The sequence below is a fragment of the Protopterus annectens genome, chromosome 11.part0 (genome assembly GCF_019279795.1).
Source record: "Protopterus annectens isolate FY-2018-M chromosome 11.part0, PAN1.0, whole genome shotgun sequence".
In the NCBI taxonomy this organism is placed as follows: Eukaryota; Metazoa; Chordata; order Ceratodontiformes; family Protopteridae; genus Protopterus; species Protopterus annectens.
Window position 1 is genome coordinate 372,186,534 of NC_056745.1, and position 16,566 is coordinate 372,203,099.

The following is a 16,566-nucleotide window of genomic DNA, read 5'->3' on the forward strand; positions in this document are numbered from 1 at the left end:
ACACTGTTTAGAAACAGAACAACACCCCTATACACAGACACACATATATACAGTTAAAATACCAAGGATTTTTCTTACTAAACTATTTTGTTTTTTTAATAATTTGCAGACACATACAGTGTGACAAAGGTAAACAGGTAAAGCAATAAATAAAATCTTCAGAGTCAAATCTTGTGGTTAGTGCTGGGATGACTTTTTAGTTTCTAACACAATGCAGTTCAAAAGATTGAAATGGAACTTACAGGAACTTAATAGTTTGCACAGGGTCAGAACCCGACAGTCTTTCCATTTTAGAGATAGCAACATATTTGCACATAGTGGAAACCGTTTCTTCAAGTCTCTGTAGATTATAGTAAAAGCAGGCATATTTCTTTATGTCAAAATACTCTTTTTCCAATATTTCCAGGATTAAAGAGCCAGCAGTTTCCTTTACTTTGGAATACTCCTAACTCCTGCAACTACACTTGTTCACCAGGCACTTTGGCTAGGATTCCTGCAGCTCACTCCATATGAATGTGGAGTTATACTCTCTGAACTACTAGCTCCCCTGTTATGCACCTTAAGCTGGCTACTTCCTGTTAGTTACTTAGGAGGCATGCCTCATTCTGAGCTTGCCTTTCCACTTTGAACGCTCTTTATTTCCCTTCATTAACTTGTTCCTCGAGAGACCCAACCAAGTTATTGTACATGCAGCAAATACTATATCTTGTTGCTGTCCAGGTGCAGTCAGCATCTTACAGCATATATTAATTGAGTGTCATTACTCTGTGTTTAGCCTGATCCACAATGTTTAATCCACCTTTCCAGTGCTATGAGATGCATCTAACTCTTGTAGCAACCCCATGAACAGATGACACCATCCACAAATGTTTACTGTGCATGTAGACAATCGAACTCCATCCTCCAAGGATGGTTGGGCCTTGGGCTAGCAACCTGAGCCCGTAAAACTTGTAACTGCTACAGAAATGACAAGCACTGAAAGGTGCTCATTGCCTGGTGTACCACATGGTGTGTAAATGGGAAAGAGAGAGAGAAAGAGACAAAAGAACTAGATTGTCATGTCTTTCATCTGTATAACGTGCACATGTCACAGACACACACACACACACACACACACACACACACACACACACACACACCTATGAACAATTTAGACTCATATCTCCTTATAACATGTCTTTGTGATATGTGAGGAAAGATGAGGACCTAGAGAAATCACACATGTTCAATTTTAAGGAAGATCATCTTACATCCTTTGCATTATACATTAAAATAAATAAACAAATAATATTTTATACATAATTTCTCATAGTTGAGCCTCCAACTCTTGGAAAAAAATCAGATTGAATTTGTTTTCATCTTACATGCATTGCTTTTCAGTTCGATTGCTAATTAGCCGATTGTTTTGCAAAGCACTCTGTCCTTGGTATTCATTTCTGACTCAGTGGCACTCATGCCACTATTTTTCACAATTTTGTCAACATAAAGTCTTTCATACACGCTATGCCTTTTTATTTTTGGTTGCATTTTCCCCTCTCATTGCTTTCTCTAAAACCATGCCTACAGACATGGGCTGGCTTTATCACAAAATGCTCTGTCCAGTTCTATTACAGTGCACAACCAGACACAAAGCATATTCTGACCAGAACTGGGCTGGATCTGTGATTGAAATGTGGCATTAAGACTGCAGACAAGTTTCACATAGCTGGATATATACATGTATACCAGATGTCCTGTATGCACACAGTAGTGTTTGGATGCATGGCAACTTCTGCCTACCATGTTCTGTTTTAGCTGTCCTCATAACTGACAGACACCTGCAGTTACTTATATCCAACAAAACATACTGAAGAAAGTGCTTCTATTTGTGAACAGGTAAAGGAAAGTAGATATATCTGTCTGAGTTCAAGCTTGCATATAGGTCTTTTGAACAATTAAAGACTTGTTTTAAATCCTAAGAATTAAAGATTATTAGCTTGTCATATGTTACAAAGCAGTGATGGTAGCAGAAACCAGGTCCAAACCTCCCTGCTCACTGTACCAAATGGCTATCATCTTACTGCAAAAATGTTTGCTATAACAATGGATACATTTTACTAGATCAAGACATTTAGTTCATATTTTGAGCTTGAGTTAGCTATCCTCTATTGGCAAAAATGTTAGATATGAAGAAGATAAGAGTTAGTCAAGTTTCCTTCAAACTTAAATGTGCTGGATACTACTGGTTACTGACAGATTCCAATCCTAAGCAGTTATTTCCATTTTATTTTATTTTATTTAGTCTTTCTTTCTTTTTATCACTTGTTTCATTTCTTTGTGAAGGTGTGCTCACTTACTTGTTGAATCAAATGACTGTTAAAATGCTTAGTATAATGTAATGCCTTATATTATTTACTTATTTTGTTGCTGTTTTAATTTGCTTCTAATGGTTTTTAATGTTATTTTTACAGTTCAGAAGCAGAGAAAGGCATCCTGTTAACAAGACAGTGCACAATACAGGCGGGACAGACCAAGAGGGACAAAGGTATTGTTAGTAACTGTTTCTATTCATTTACTCAATGACTCCTTTAACTTGTATTCTTCACTTTGTTTCAGTTAAATCCAAGTCACTAGAAGTAAGGGTGCACATATAGACGTTACAATCTCGTATGGTTCGCTAACCTTATCAAAGACTATTTGAGTTTTGAGAGTCATTAATTTGCTGAAAGTTTTGATAAGTCAGTTTGATTTCTAAACAGTTACTGCAGTTCACTTCTCACACATAGATATTATAGTCGGATTCTCCCATAAGGGTTCTTGCAGTATAAGAAATCAGTTGCCAAAGGTTTGTCACAGCATGACTGAACAGTTTCATTTATGAACTCTCCTGCTACTGTGGACATGAGACAATTTCCAAGTGAATATTTCTCAGAGCTTCCTGAAAACATGTATACACCGAAAAACATACTGCGGTGTTTGGCCAACCTCAACGAGGCCAAACAGCATTTAACTGCTCATATTAGATTTGGGTCAATCATGAAATTAATGCTGCAATACAAAACTATTAAAAATTTCATGCAAATGATATTAAATACTGATGTACATGCAGTGGTAGGGGTAATTCTGGCAGTTTAATTAATCTTTCTGTAACTGAGAAATTTATTACATATGCTGAGATATTGCATGCATGACATGATATATGCTTAGCATTTTCACCCATTTTACATTTGGAAGTACAAATTTTGCAAGTATGCAGTGAAATAAAAACATCACTGAAATATTTAAAATTAGGAAAGTACTGAAACAATGTTGTGCAAAGTACTATTTTCAGACATATGGCTCTGTTCATGGTGACTGAGATAGGAAACAAAAAGCTATTTAGATAAGCATATAGCTATAAAAATTACACACAGAAGAGATGTAGAAGTGAAAACAATGATCAAGCTTGACCATTGCATTTATACTATTATTAGGTGAAAAGGCTCTGACAAAAACTGTTGAAGAATCAGTGATGTATGATCTGAAACAATCAAGATTTAAACATGATGATTCTAAGAAAAAATGCTGATTCTTGGTATATATATATATATATATATATATATATATATATATATATATATATATATATACATACCATTCTTTAAGCCACACATCAAAGCTTATGCTTTTGTGTGGCAATCTAGAGAATACTTGACTATTGAACAAATATAGAGTTTCCTTTCATAAATGATAGACTGCCCAGAAGAAAATAAATGAAAACTGACATTGAACTAATCTGAGCGTTGTAACAAATACTGAGCTGAAGCAACCCTAGAAAAATTAACAAATGATTTAGAAAATGAAATCCCAGAAGAGAGGACAGCTCACTCACAGTTAAGGCACTGTGAATATGTTGAAGTAGTATGAGTAATGTCTCAATATGGAACATTCTTTGATGTGAGGTAAGTAAGAGTGTTATGATTTGAAGGCTGTGAAGAAGATAGCCTATGTTGACTATTTTAATCACACCATTAATAAGCTGTAGCTGTCCTTGTATTTGGTGTATTCCATGCACCTTGCCCAGTAAAACCAACCCATTCTGTGGCTTCATCAGTGTTCATAGATTCATATGTTCATAGGTAGGTACTAGGCTATCGGTCCAAGGGCCTACGTAAGCCTAGCTAACAAGGTTCCCTGGCTTACTCCACCCAGGAAAGTTATTTTCCTGTGCTTCTGTCGAGATGAGACACAGAAGTGATCCCCAGGGTGTATTTCCTATTTCCCATTCACTCATAAAGATTTTTCTTGAAGAGTGCTAAGAAGAACTTTGCTTGACATAGATGGGTAGCCTGTTCTAGAGTATGGGAAGTCTCTGGGACAGAAATCTATCCCTCCAGCGTGTCCTGTTTATTGTGGTGACAAGGTTTAGGTCCCTAGAGCATGTAGCTCGGAGGGATTGGGATTTCTTTAGGTGTAGCATGTCCAACAGCTCTCATTTTGACATAGCTTTATATGTTAGGCAGAGATCACCTCGGATTAGGCAATATGCTATGGAGTAAAGCTGGAGTTTTTTGAGATGTTCAGTGTAGGGCATTTGTTTGAGGCCAGTAATCCTCTTTGTCAGGTACTTCTGTGGCCTTTCCAGCTGCTGCAGATGTCTTGTGAGGTACATCCCAAAAGGGGCGTTGTACTCTATAATGGGTCTAATGAGCGTCGAGTAGAGGGGAACAATGACCTCTTTTTTCCTGGATGCGAACCCTTTTATGATGAGGTGTTCACAGTCCATTTTATTAAAAGACTAACTTTCACAAGCACATATGATTAAGTCCTCCTGAATTCAACTAATAGAGCTTATAAGACCATTTTCTTTCTAAAAGGATTTTGGAATCCTGCAGAAAATAGTTGAACTACTTAAGGACAGTAAGTAATAGGCACATACATTTAGCCATGCATAATTCAGAAACAATCCTTACTCCATTTCTTTCTGATTCATTCTTAACCATTTGACTCATTGCACACATGCTCTTGACTAATCAAAAATCACCAATGCCAGCAACAGAGATCAATTTCCTGAGCTATTGTAAACTTTCCCTAATTCTGCTTACTCTACATGGGGTGATCAGCCATCAAGCTTTATCTTTATAAAGTCCTGTTTGTTTTTCAGGGTTACCAGATGATTTTTTTTATCAAGTTCTTAATCATTCAGCAAACTCTTGAGGTCACATATCTTTTAGAAATGATGGGCTGACAGTGATGCACATATGGCATTATTTTATCACATTATGGTAGGGAATTAATCTACTAATCTAGAAGTCAGTCTGAGAAATAGTGTACCATTTCATGATGAATAATAATTCCAGAATTCACAAATAGATTATGTGATGTTTCTCCAAAGATCTCGGTGCATCAGTCTGGTCACAACATGAATGTAAAATTCATTAGCTGAAATGAAGGAAGGGTTTTTCTGAACTAACTCCATTTCTGAGTTTGATATGTATACAGTGCATTTTTATAGCATCCTTTTAAATAAAGTATGCATTATACAACATTATTGTTGGGTCTGTGCTGATAATAACTACTTTGGAATTTATGGAGTGCTCTAGTCATACTATGCTTGCAAGAAAAAACTTATTAAACTACATTCATACATAACACCATAGCTATAACCAGGTGTTAAATATGAAGCTGCCTGTTTTAAACAAACTGCATTTATTAGTTGCTACACAGGTGGCAGTACAATGGGAAAAGCATTTCAAGCCACCTAACAGCTTTAAAAGCTGATAACATACATCTGAAGGTCACACAAGTGACACTCAGAAAGAAGAGCACTTATACTTCTAATCAATCTGATCTCAGTATCATACTTGGACGGCTAAAACTTCTCCTCTACTATAAAGCATTACAGTTGGGACCCTGGTCAAAATGTATTGTTGCAGTGTGTATGCACAATGGATGTCAGGAGGTCTGTGTCACTCTTAAAGGTGAATTCCTTAACATGCAATTCTCAAACTATAGAAATTTAGTTATGAGACTAAATCATAGTCCAGTGTTTTACTTGATTCATCTCTTTATGTCAGGTAAAATCATTTATTTTGTGGTACTCTGTGATGACTCTATCATGCTTAAGCTATCTAGGCACTGCTTTGGTTGCTATATGCCTGCTGGCCTTAATAGTATCACTGGCCAGACTGGGGGCCTTTACAGTATCTCTTTAGCAAAAGTATTATTTATTCATAGTTAAGTACTAGGCTAGCTGCCCTTCACACAGTTTCCCCTAAGATGAAAATCAAACCCCATGCCTTGTGTATGTCAGGTAGACACCTTAACCATTATGACAACCCCCAATCCCTAACAAACATCATGTAGCAGATGTTCTTCGTGTTTCACTTCTTGCTCTAAATGGATGTCAGTAAAAGTAAATAATTGCATTACTTGTGGAAAGCAAATACCTCATAAAGATTTTCATTTGTACTGTATTCCTTGCCTAGGCCCAGAGCACAATGCACCGCGCTGTCAGTTTTGAGCCTTATTTAAACCAGGTACTATCCCTCGTCGGTATATTTTCGCTTCTAAATATTTTGGTGCTCAGTTCAATTATCCTGATATGTCTTCGGTAAGCCATCAGGCGACCGACATTCCAAAAAAATGCAAAGATAAAGACAAAGACAGGCCATTTAGGTCCAAAGCTGCCGACAACGCTTTTCCTAAGCCAGTCACCAGTTCACCGGTACTCATTGAGGCGCTTGATACCCGCTACTTCAGATTCGCAGGCCTCTACTGAGACCTATTCGGAGTCCCGTATGCCGTGAGATGCTTCAATTGTGGAACCTGTGGATGTCTCTACCTTTGATGGGTCCAGAGCCGTTGTGCAGGCACCGGTTTCTGAGGGTGTATTCAGGCCTACTGACTTGCGTATTAAACCAACACCATCTTCTTCTTCAAGGCCTGAAACTCGTACCATGCCTAGAAAACTGACGCCCAGACCACATGGTCAGGTCTCTATGCCTAAAAAACAAATGATAAGAATGGCTGAAAACCTTATTACTTTAATCGGGGAAGCCAGCCTTCCCCCTCTAAGAGACCTAGGACTGAGTTTGCTTATGATACTTCTGACCAGGATTCTGAATTTTCTGTTTCCTCTGATGACCAGGATTTACCCTTATCTACCTATGAGGATTCTGATGCGGAGGACTCTATTTTCTCTGCTTCTCCCCCAGAGGATTCCGTTTTTGGTGAAACCTTGCATACTCTCAGGGAGCATTTTCATTGGGAAGGTCAGGATTTCTCTGATTCTAAAAAGAGGCTTAGGGATTTCTTACTACTGCCCCAGCACAGGCCTTTAGCCATACCTCCTGTACTAGACATTGTTGATGATGCCTTTTCTGAATCTAGCTTGGCCCCTGACTCTTTACCTCCTGCTCCCAGAAAACCTGACAGATATTACAGGGTCCCTGACTCTAACAAGTTCCTTTATATTCCTTGAAGCAAGCTTGAATACAACTTCCCAGATGGCTTTCCTCATGCCAGAGAAGCAAATTCATTTGACAACCTAATTCAAACAAGTGGCCACAAAAACCCTGCTATCTGCAAGGCAAATACTATAAGCCTTGGGGTTCATGGCCTCCTGCATTCTTCTAATTTCATATGCAAGACTGCATATGAGGAAACTACAATGGTATCTAAAAAGCCTATGGTGTCAACATTCTCAGGATCTAGAAGCAATGATTCCTATCATGCCTTGCCTATGCCTAGAGTTTCTTTGGTGGGCAGAGGCCTGCCACCAAAACAAGGGACTACCATTCACACACACCCTGCTGCCCAAACCCTAGCAACAGATGCATCAGACTATGCATGGGGGGGGGGGCTCACCTGGCAGGGAAGTGCATTCAGGGCAAATGGAATCCAAATCAAATGCACCTGCATATCACTCAAAAATAAATGTTAGCTGTGCAGAATGCTCTGACAGCCTTCAAGGACCACATTCTTCCAGGACAATTAATGGTAAATATGGACAACACCACTGTTATGTGGTACATAAACAAGCAGGGAGGTACACATTCTTACCCCCCTGCAGACTAGCCATGGCATTGTGGAACACAGCCCTGAGCTACCAAGTGCATCTACAAGCTCAATTCCTGCCAGGAAAGCTGAATACACTGGCAGACAAACTAAGCAGAAACCTCATGGACCCACACGAGTGGAAACTGGAACTAAGGATTTTCAACATGTTGACAAGCAAATGGGGAGCCCAGATATAGACCTGTTTGCCTCCCCCCAGAACTATCAATTGGACAAACTTTGCACAAGGACTCCCCACAAACAAGCTTGGAAAGTGGATGAACTGTCCTTCAGCTGGAAAAACCTATCAGTTTATGCCTTTCCTCCTCTGCCTCTGCTCTCAAAAGTACTACTAAAGATCAAACAAGACAAACCAAGGACAATTTTGATTGCACCACACTGGCCACACCAACACTGGTACCCCCTCTTGCGCAGTGTGTCACTGTTGGCCCCATGGTACCTGCCCCAGACTCCTACCCTATTGTCTCAACAGGAGAACCAGATCCTGCACCCTCAGCTTCAAACACTAAACCTAGCAGCATGGCTAATTATCTAATCTCTCCTTTACCATCCCTCAGTAAACCAGTGATGGATATCATTTTAGAGGCAAGGAGGCCTAGTACTAGAAAATCTTATGCTAAGAAATGGAAAAGATTCTGTGCCTGGAACCAATCTCAAGGGATGAGCACAGCAGTGCCCAGTTTACCTCAGATTTTACAATACTTAACTGAGATGCTTCACAAGGGCCTGTCTTTCTCCTCCATCAAAATTCCCGCCTCAGCCATTTCAGCTCATTATACCACAGAACCTCCCCTCTTCTCTCATCCACTGCTCAAGCAGTTCCTCAGAGGGGCCAAAAATGTACGACCACCCAGGACAGCTCTAACTCCAGCATGGGACCTTAACTTTGTACTGAAAAAACTCACTCTTCCTCCTTTCGAGCCAGCTGCTACTGCAGACTTAAAATTCCTTTCTTGGAAAACAGCTTTCCTTTTAGCAATCACTTCAGTAAGAAGGGTATCTGAATTACAGGCCTTCATTGCAGTGGAGCCTTTCATCATCTTTCATGTGGACAGGGTGTCTCTCAGAACCAATCCCTCCTTCATGCCCAAGGTGATATCCAATGTGGCCCTCAATCAGTCCATTCATTTGCCAACCTTCTTTCCTAATCCACAGATCAAATGGGAAAGGATACTGCACTCTTTAGATGTGCACAGGCAACTTAGATTCTACTTAAACAGGACTAAACCTCAAAGGAAATCTGACCAACTGCTGGTAGCATTTGCTGCAGGGGCAGAAGGGAAGGCTATTTCAAAGTAAACCATTTCCAAATGGATAGGCCATCACATTAATTTCTGCTACAAGCACCATGGAAAACCTATCCCACAGGGGATTAGTCCCCACTCAACCAGGGCTGCATCTACCTCTACAGCCTTTTTCAGAGGCGTCCCTACCAAGGACATCCTAGAAGCTGCTACCTGGAGTTCTGCACATACTTTCACCAAGCATTACCATCTGCCAATTTTCTCTAAATCCAGAGCTGGCTTTGCCACTGCAGTCTTGCAGGGCCTTATAGCTGGTCCTAAGGCTATTTAAATTCCTCCTCCCATCCTTAACTTACCCAAATGTGATGACTGCAATAGTGAAACATGAAGAGCATAGTACAGTTGTGTGCACTTACCATAAATTTAGATGTTCAAGTGTATTCACTGTTGCAGTCCTGGTTATCCTCCCTCCAGCCCCCTGACTTCTTTTGGTTATACCTCTACTTTCCTTTATTATGCTCAAAAGCTTTTTGGTGTATTTGCTTTTTTATTGGAGGTATAACCTTGTACACTTATAGATTTAATTGCTTTCCATTAGGGGGGCACCTGACATCTGGGGCAAGAAAAACTGATGTAATGGTGTCGGCTGCATGTTTTATACCTCTGAAGACCTGACGTCACAGAAGAAGGGACAGCAACTGACGCAGGACCCAAGACTTTGTTAATCAGGCCGACTGAGGGCTACTGTAAGCAGATAACCCAAATGTGATGACTGCAACAGTGAATACACTCAAACATATACATTTATGCTAAGTGTACACAACTGTACTTTTAGATCACAGACCTCGGCATGACCATTTTGTATACCATTATTTTATGGTATGTCATTAATGTGGTTGATCATACATCCTGAAACAATCCCTGACAGTTTGCTGAATGGGGAACCGTCACTGATAAGCATGTGGGAGAAAGCTTTACTGTTTGTCTATGACAATACATTCTATACAAACAAAGTGGCAATTTCTTCTTTTTTTCTGTAGGTTTTATGTTGCCTTGTTTGCAGAAGTAGTCATAAGTCTTGTGTGTGAAATGATTAAATAATGACAAGCTTTTATTTATAATATTGTTTCAACTATTAGATCATATTGTGCACCCCTTTTGTTACAGGTTCAACTATTAGATCATATTGTGTACCACTTCTGTTACAGGTTCAATTATTAGATCATATTGTGTACCACTTCTCTTACAGGTTCAACTATTAGATCATATTGTGTACCACTTCTCTTACAGGTTCAACTATTAGATCATATTGTGTACCACTTCTCTTACAGGTTCAACTATTAAATCATATTATGTACCACTTCTGCTACAGCATAATAAACCTTATGTCCTAAAGTTATAACTACAAAGCATTCCCCTTTACTTAATGATGTTTATAATTTATACATCCACATAACTATTCCTAAGTTTACACATTGTTCTATTCCTCCTTAGCATGATGCTGAAGAACACAGATGGGGCACATGTCTAGATGTGCAATGAACCGTTGAGCCATTCCTAAGCTGGTAAGTTAAGACAAAATGAGATTTTCTGCTGAAAAGCTTTTCTTTAGACTCTTTTGTTGACCCAGGAAACTTTTATTCATGCCTATCTACTAAATCTGCTTTAACCCACCCTTCCACATTTTGCTCTACTCATCTGTTGTGCCATCACTATGAACTAGCTGAGTAGACAGTGGTGCAATTTTCTTGCACTGATACCTTTTCTAGAATCAGATGAAGCCTGTGCTTAGCAAATTATTTATTTATGTAGTTAGCACTATCCAAGTTACATATTGCACATCCGGTTTGACATGGCCTGCCTCAAAGTCATTACCTGATTCAGTGACTCATGGCTTCACATTAAACCATTTCTTTGCTTAATAAAAGCTTATTAAATACCTAGAAAATCATCGCACAAGCAGTATGCAGACAATGAGAACCACTGAGCCATTAAATATTCCAATGTGTGATTTAAATCAAGCTAACACGTCTAGTTCAGTACAATTCAGTACAAGGATGCTTTCTTTATTCAGACAAACAAGAAGGTATAAACACTTTTGTTCCAAAAATAAAAGCAGGAACTTCATCAGATACAATGAAATGAAGGAAGTAAATTGTTTTAAATAGGAAATCTTACATGACATCACTTCCTGGATTAGGGAAAACCGATCCCAAGTCTGAAACAATCTTCTGGAACAGAAGTCTGAAACACTACACATAAATGTTTCAGCTCAATACAATATAAATATCAAAATATAAAAATATATAAAAATACTTATAAAAACTGATTGTGCAAATGTCAACACCCTAAACTATGTATTATAAACACAGGAATAAATATATAAATACGTGTATATATAAAAATGCTTTTAAGATGCTTTTGAAAAAATATATATGTATATAAAAACATATAAGTAAAATATGCATACAGTTTAAAAATCCATTAGGAACAAATGAATAAATTTCATGTACATATACATATAACAGGTATGAGAGCCATAAAAGAAAAATTTTTTTTTGCAACATATCCATATCTAAAGGGAATGTTTCACCTCTCAAGAGCCCTCAATTTAAGCAGACTGCTTATGGTAAGGCTGTCATTTAAGCCTGGCCAATGAGTGGCATCAAGTCGTAATTGCCATAGCAACTTGGCTTTTTCGAGTAAGTATGGCCAGGCTGCCCCCCTATTATGTCTTTTTTGGACTTCAAGTACTACAAATTTGAACTGGCGATTGTTGTACTCACTAATGTGTCTAGCAAGTGCATTCACTTCACTAGCATCCCTTATATTCCTAAGGTGCTCGCTGATCCTATTTTTAAGCTTACATTCCGTCTTCCCCACATAAAAACATGGGCAAAAGGAACATAAAGCACAATAGACCACTCTTTCAGTTAAACAACTACACCTCTCAGGTATTTTTATTTCCGTTCTATTAATTTCACATTCAATAACTTCCAAAATGAAAGGGCAAAATTTACATGCCCCGCACTTAATCATCTGACCCTTCCTATAGATTCCGACAATGGAATTTCCAATTACACCCACAATTTTTGGTTTGCCAAAACTCCATAAAAACATTCAACAACCACCCATGCGTCCCATTGTTGATGCCCGGGGATCAATCAAACACTCCTTACCAAATTTCTGGATACTGAACTGAAGAAGTTACTTTTGGATGAACCCCACAATACTCAGCTTCATATGGGAATGAAGAGTGGTTCTCTATCATACATGCACACACACTCATGTATATGTATGTATATATATATATATATATATATATATATATATATATATATATATATATATATATATATATATATCCCTCCAGCAGTATGATCTTTTAATTTTTCAGAAAAAGATCTCTTGAGTGGGTGATTATGATATGACTGGACTGTCTGTTAGAACAGGGGCTCTTGAGGCTCTATACACAAGGCTGAGGTTGTCTCTCCTAAGCCTGTATGATACAGAGAAGATACAGAGAAGAGGGATAAGGCTCAGAGTTGATATACATACCTTTAATGGTTTGGGCCCTGGATCTTTTCAGTGAGAAAGCATAGAGATCAGTCCAGTTGAGACAGGTACTTAGACAGGTACATACTGAAAGGGGCATTGTAATCAATGATCAGCTTGAGTGCTGAGTTCAGTAGAACAGGTATGCACCTGGACCTGGGTACCATACCCTTAGATATAAACTGTGTGATGAAAACTGATTTCCTTACAGTAACAGATCCATGGTGATCAAATTACAGTTCTTTTTGACATAAATTCCCAGATAACTAATAACAGAATCAATTTAAAGAGGTTGCTGTCAATTTGATAGTTACAGGAGGATTCATACTTACTGAAGGATACAGTTTTACATTTCTTAATATTTAGTTTTAGTCTGTAGTTGTGACACCAACTATTTGTTTGGTACAGGAACTGTTGTAGAGTCCTGGTGTCCTCTGGGGAGTTTATGATGGCACCACGTTTGCAGTCATCTGTAAATTTAGCTAGCCACAAATCCTTAACATTACCTTTGACCATTACAAAATAAAGGTCAAAGAGGTGTGGCTTAAGAACTGAACCCTGAGGCTCTCTACACGTCACGGCTCTTTTGAAGGAGGTAGAACTGCCCACCCTCATTTCCTGGGTTCAATTTGTATGCCAGTTTGCTGTTGTGTAAGTTACACAGGGCTTAAGACTTAGATGGGATAGTTTATTTATGATGACTGAGGATGGGATGGTATCAAATGCCTTTCATGAGGTCCAAATATCCAGTGTGCACTAATTTATCCTTGTTTATTGATTCAGTGACTTTTTTGAAGAAGTCATCCAGATTAAGTAGGCAGAACCTGCCCTGGATGAATCCAGAATGAGTTGCTTGAGACTCTGTAGGTTACCTGTATCCTGATTTCTTAGATCCATGGTTTGAACTGCAGCATTTTCATGTCCATATCAAGGATTTTGTTATTGCCTATGGTGTACGTTTTGTGGATACATTAGGGAAAAAATATATGTCCAATTGACTACAGCATACTGTCTTCAGGTACTGGAGTGCTACTGCTTAAGTGCAGTTTAAGATGTGCATTCTACATTTCATTTGAAGACACAAAAGGGGCTGTGAATACCACACAACGTGGCTGGGCTAAATGCCTTCGGGAAGATAGCCCAGTACCTAGCTATGAACCTATGTACTTATTTTCTCCTCTGCTCCTGTTTTTATATATTTGACCATAGCTGTCCTGTGCTTCCTTGCACATGCATACTTCTCAACTGTACAGATTTTGCAGAATGTCCAAATTTTTGGTTCATATTTTTGGCCTGATCCTCATAAAAGTTGTGGTTTTCTGGCAAATCACTGGGATGATCTGCAAATTGAAGTCACTAAATAATGACACACATTTGAGTTTCTGACTTCAAATCCTTCAGAAAATGTATGCTAAAATACATTATGTTACTCTAGCAACTTTCTAAGTTTATAAGAGCAATATTTAAAATACGTCCCTATTTTTGGGCATTTGTCCCCCCAGTTTGTCAGTCGTTGTCCAGATTTCTTGCAATAAGAAGTTGAGAGGTATGATGCTCACATATGTTAGAGTGAAAACAGTGATGGTGTCTAAGCCTGGATCCCTGTAAAACTTTGAATGTCAAGATGCTGAGACACCAAAACACAAATGTTCAATATATTAAAAATTCAGCATTTCTAGCTGTAAGCATTTTTTGCAGGTGGGTGCAAGTACCAGCCCCAGCCTTGAACTGAGGTATAGCAACTCCATGGTCACACCATAAAGAAGGTTGAAATCTACCAAACCAAATAAATCACTGCTGATGCACATTTAGAAATCACCCTTACAGTGATATTCTATGAAGAGCAGTGATTAACATTTTGTTTCTCAGCATCTTGTGATTTGAGTCCTTGATGCATTAACAATTTAATCTCAGCCACCCATAATATATACTTTAGACCACTGTGCTCTGTTTGCCAAAATTATTTATAGATTCAGGATGTGCTACCCCATCTAAAAAATGGATTTCAATCTGTAGCATATGTTGAGTGTTATTACTGTGTTTTGATTGGCTGTAATTGCAGCAGTAGATTCTGAGTGATCTCACTATGATCTTATGTGGTAAATCTTTGAGCATACATGTTGCAGACATTGCACACTTTTTATTCAGGTACTTAGTTATAAACTTGGACCTCTATCACTATGAAGTGATTTATTTTCTTCCCCTAAACTAATCAGGTAGAGCAGTAACTGACATATGCATTTGTGTTTTTTTGCTAATACACTGACCCTGTGATAATACCATGCCATGCCTGAATGTTTGTTTGTAAGTATGTCAGTCTACTAAAAAGCTTTTGCAAATTAAGTGATTTCAAAATGAAAACTATAAACAAACATCATCTACATTCAACCACTTCTTTAGAATATTAAGCAATGAAACACTATGATATTGTTTAATAAAGAGCCCTTACAGTAGATCTTTCTGTCTTAGTCCTGAGAACTGTAATATGTTATTCTCTTCACGTCTTCATTTTTTACAGGGGTTTCCCTGTGTCATTTTTCCTATTATATTTATTGCCCTTCCTTCACCTCATAAAGAATAGTGTGCATAGATCCCATTCCTGTAACAATCCTAGGTACTCATTAGCCTTAACCTTCTTTCTTTCTTTTTTCCCCATTTGAAACTGTCCAGTGGAAAAGTTCACATAAAAGGAGATGTTGGAAGGGATGTTCCTGTCCTCTAAGCCACTGACTACATAGGGAGTGACAGAGTTTAGAGCTGCTTTTCCCTAGATGGAAATTCAGTATGGTAGTCTGGTGATTTCAAAAAATATAAAATGAGAATCACTTCTTCATTATTATCCAATGTTATTGCAGTGAATTAGTAAGCATGCTTTAAAAAAGTAAATGTCAAAACTGCATTCTGTTTCTTTACTCTGGAAGAACCAGGGCTAAACATGTGAACTAATACTTCATACAGATTATGTAGCACCTGTACTTGAAACTGCACAAAAAGGTTTAGTGTCGAACTTTATCCAGTAATTTCCATATTTTATATTATTAATTTTAAGTTTGGGCAGATTGCCAGGGCATGAATTGAATTGTGTTCCTCTCAAATTTCTGTGCTGGACCAGTTTTACAAGTCACAGAGGCAGAGGATTATCCATCAAACTCATTAACATTGTCTAATTTCATGGAAATATGCATAGATATTCTCACATTCTTTGTTGTGTATTGAATCTGTGTGTGTATGTATATATATATATATATATATATATATATATATATCTGTGTGTGTGTGTGTGTGTGTGTGTGTGTGTTTTCTCCTATAATGTCTAGCTGCAATGTTTGCACCTGCTTTAACCTGTGTGTCTAGCCATCAGCTTCTGAGCTCTTTGATAATAATTTCTATGTATACTATAACTGTTATCATTTAGATTCAGAGTTAATCATATTGTTAGTATTTTATTTATTTAGCTATATTTTTTTCTGATGTAGAGAACTGATCTCCATGGACCTTTTTCAGGCTCAGTCCTGGAGCAGTGTCTGGTTAGGCAATGGAGGCCGAGAGAATCAAACCATGCACCATTAGATCACAGGAAACAGCTTATTAATAGCTCCTTAATCTTCAAAGTCAACTACCAGACTGTACTTAATTTACTAATATTATCCATTCAACTGTTATTCACGTCTGCTTTTTGACAAGTGAAAGATGGTCTATTTTGCTGTAATGTCATTGCCAAATATAGTTT

The 16,566-nt window shown here is 38.1% G+C and overlaps 1 protein-coding gene across 1 annotated transcript in view; it reads left to right on the forward strand.

The window, feature by feature from the left end:
- Window positions 1-16,566, forward strand: part of KITLG (KIT ligand) — a 585,654-nt gene that overhangs the window by 565,337 nt on the left and 3,751 nt on the right. The window contains exons 9-10 of the mRNA XM_044087862.1: window positions 2,451-2,524; window positions 10,776-10,846. Coding sequence (XP_043943797.1) covers window positions 2,451-2,524; window positions 10,776-10,812 — 111 coding nt within the window. The 3' untranslated portion in view covers window positions 10,813-10,846. The remainder of the gene's footprint in view (window positions 1-2,450; window positions 2,525-10,775; window positions 10,847-16,566) is intronic.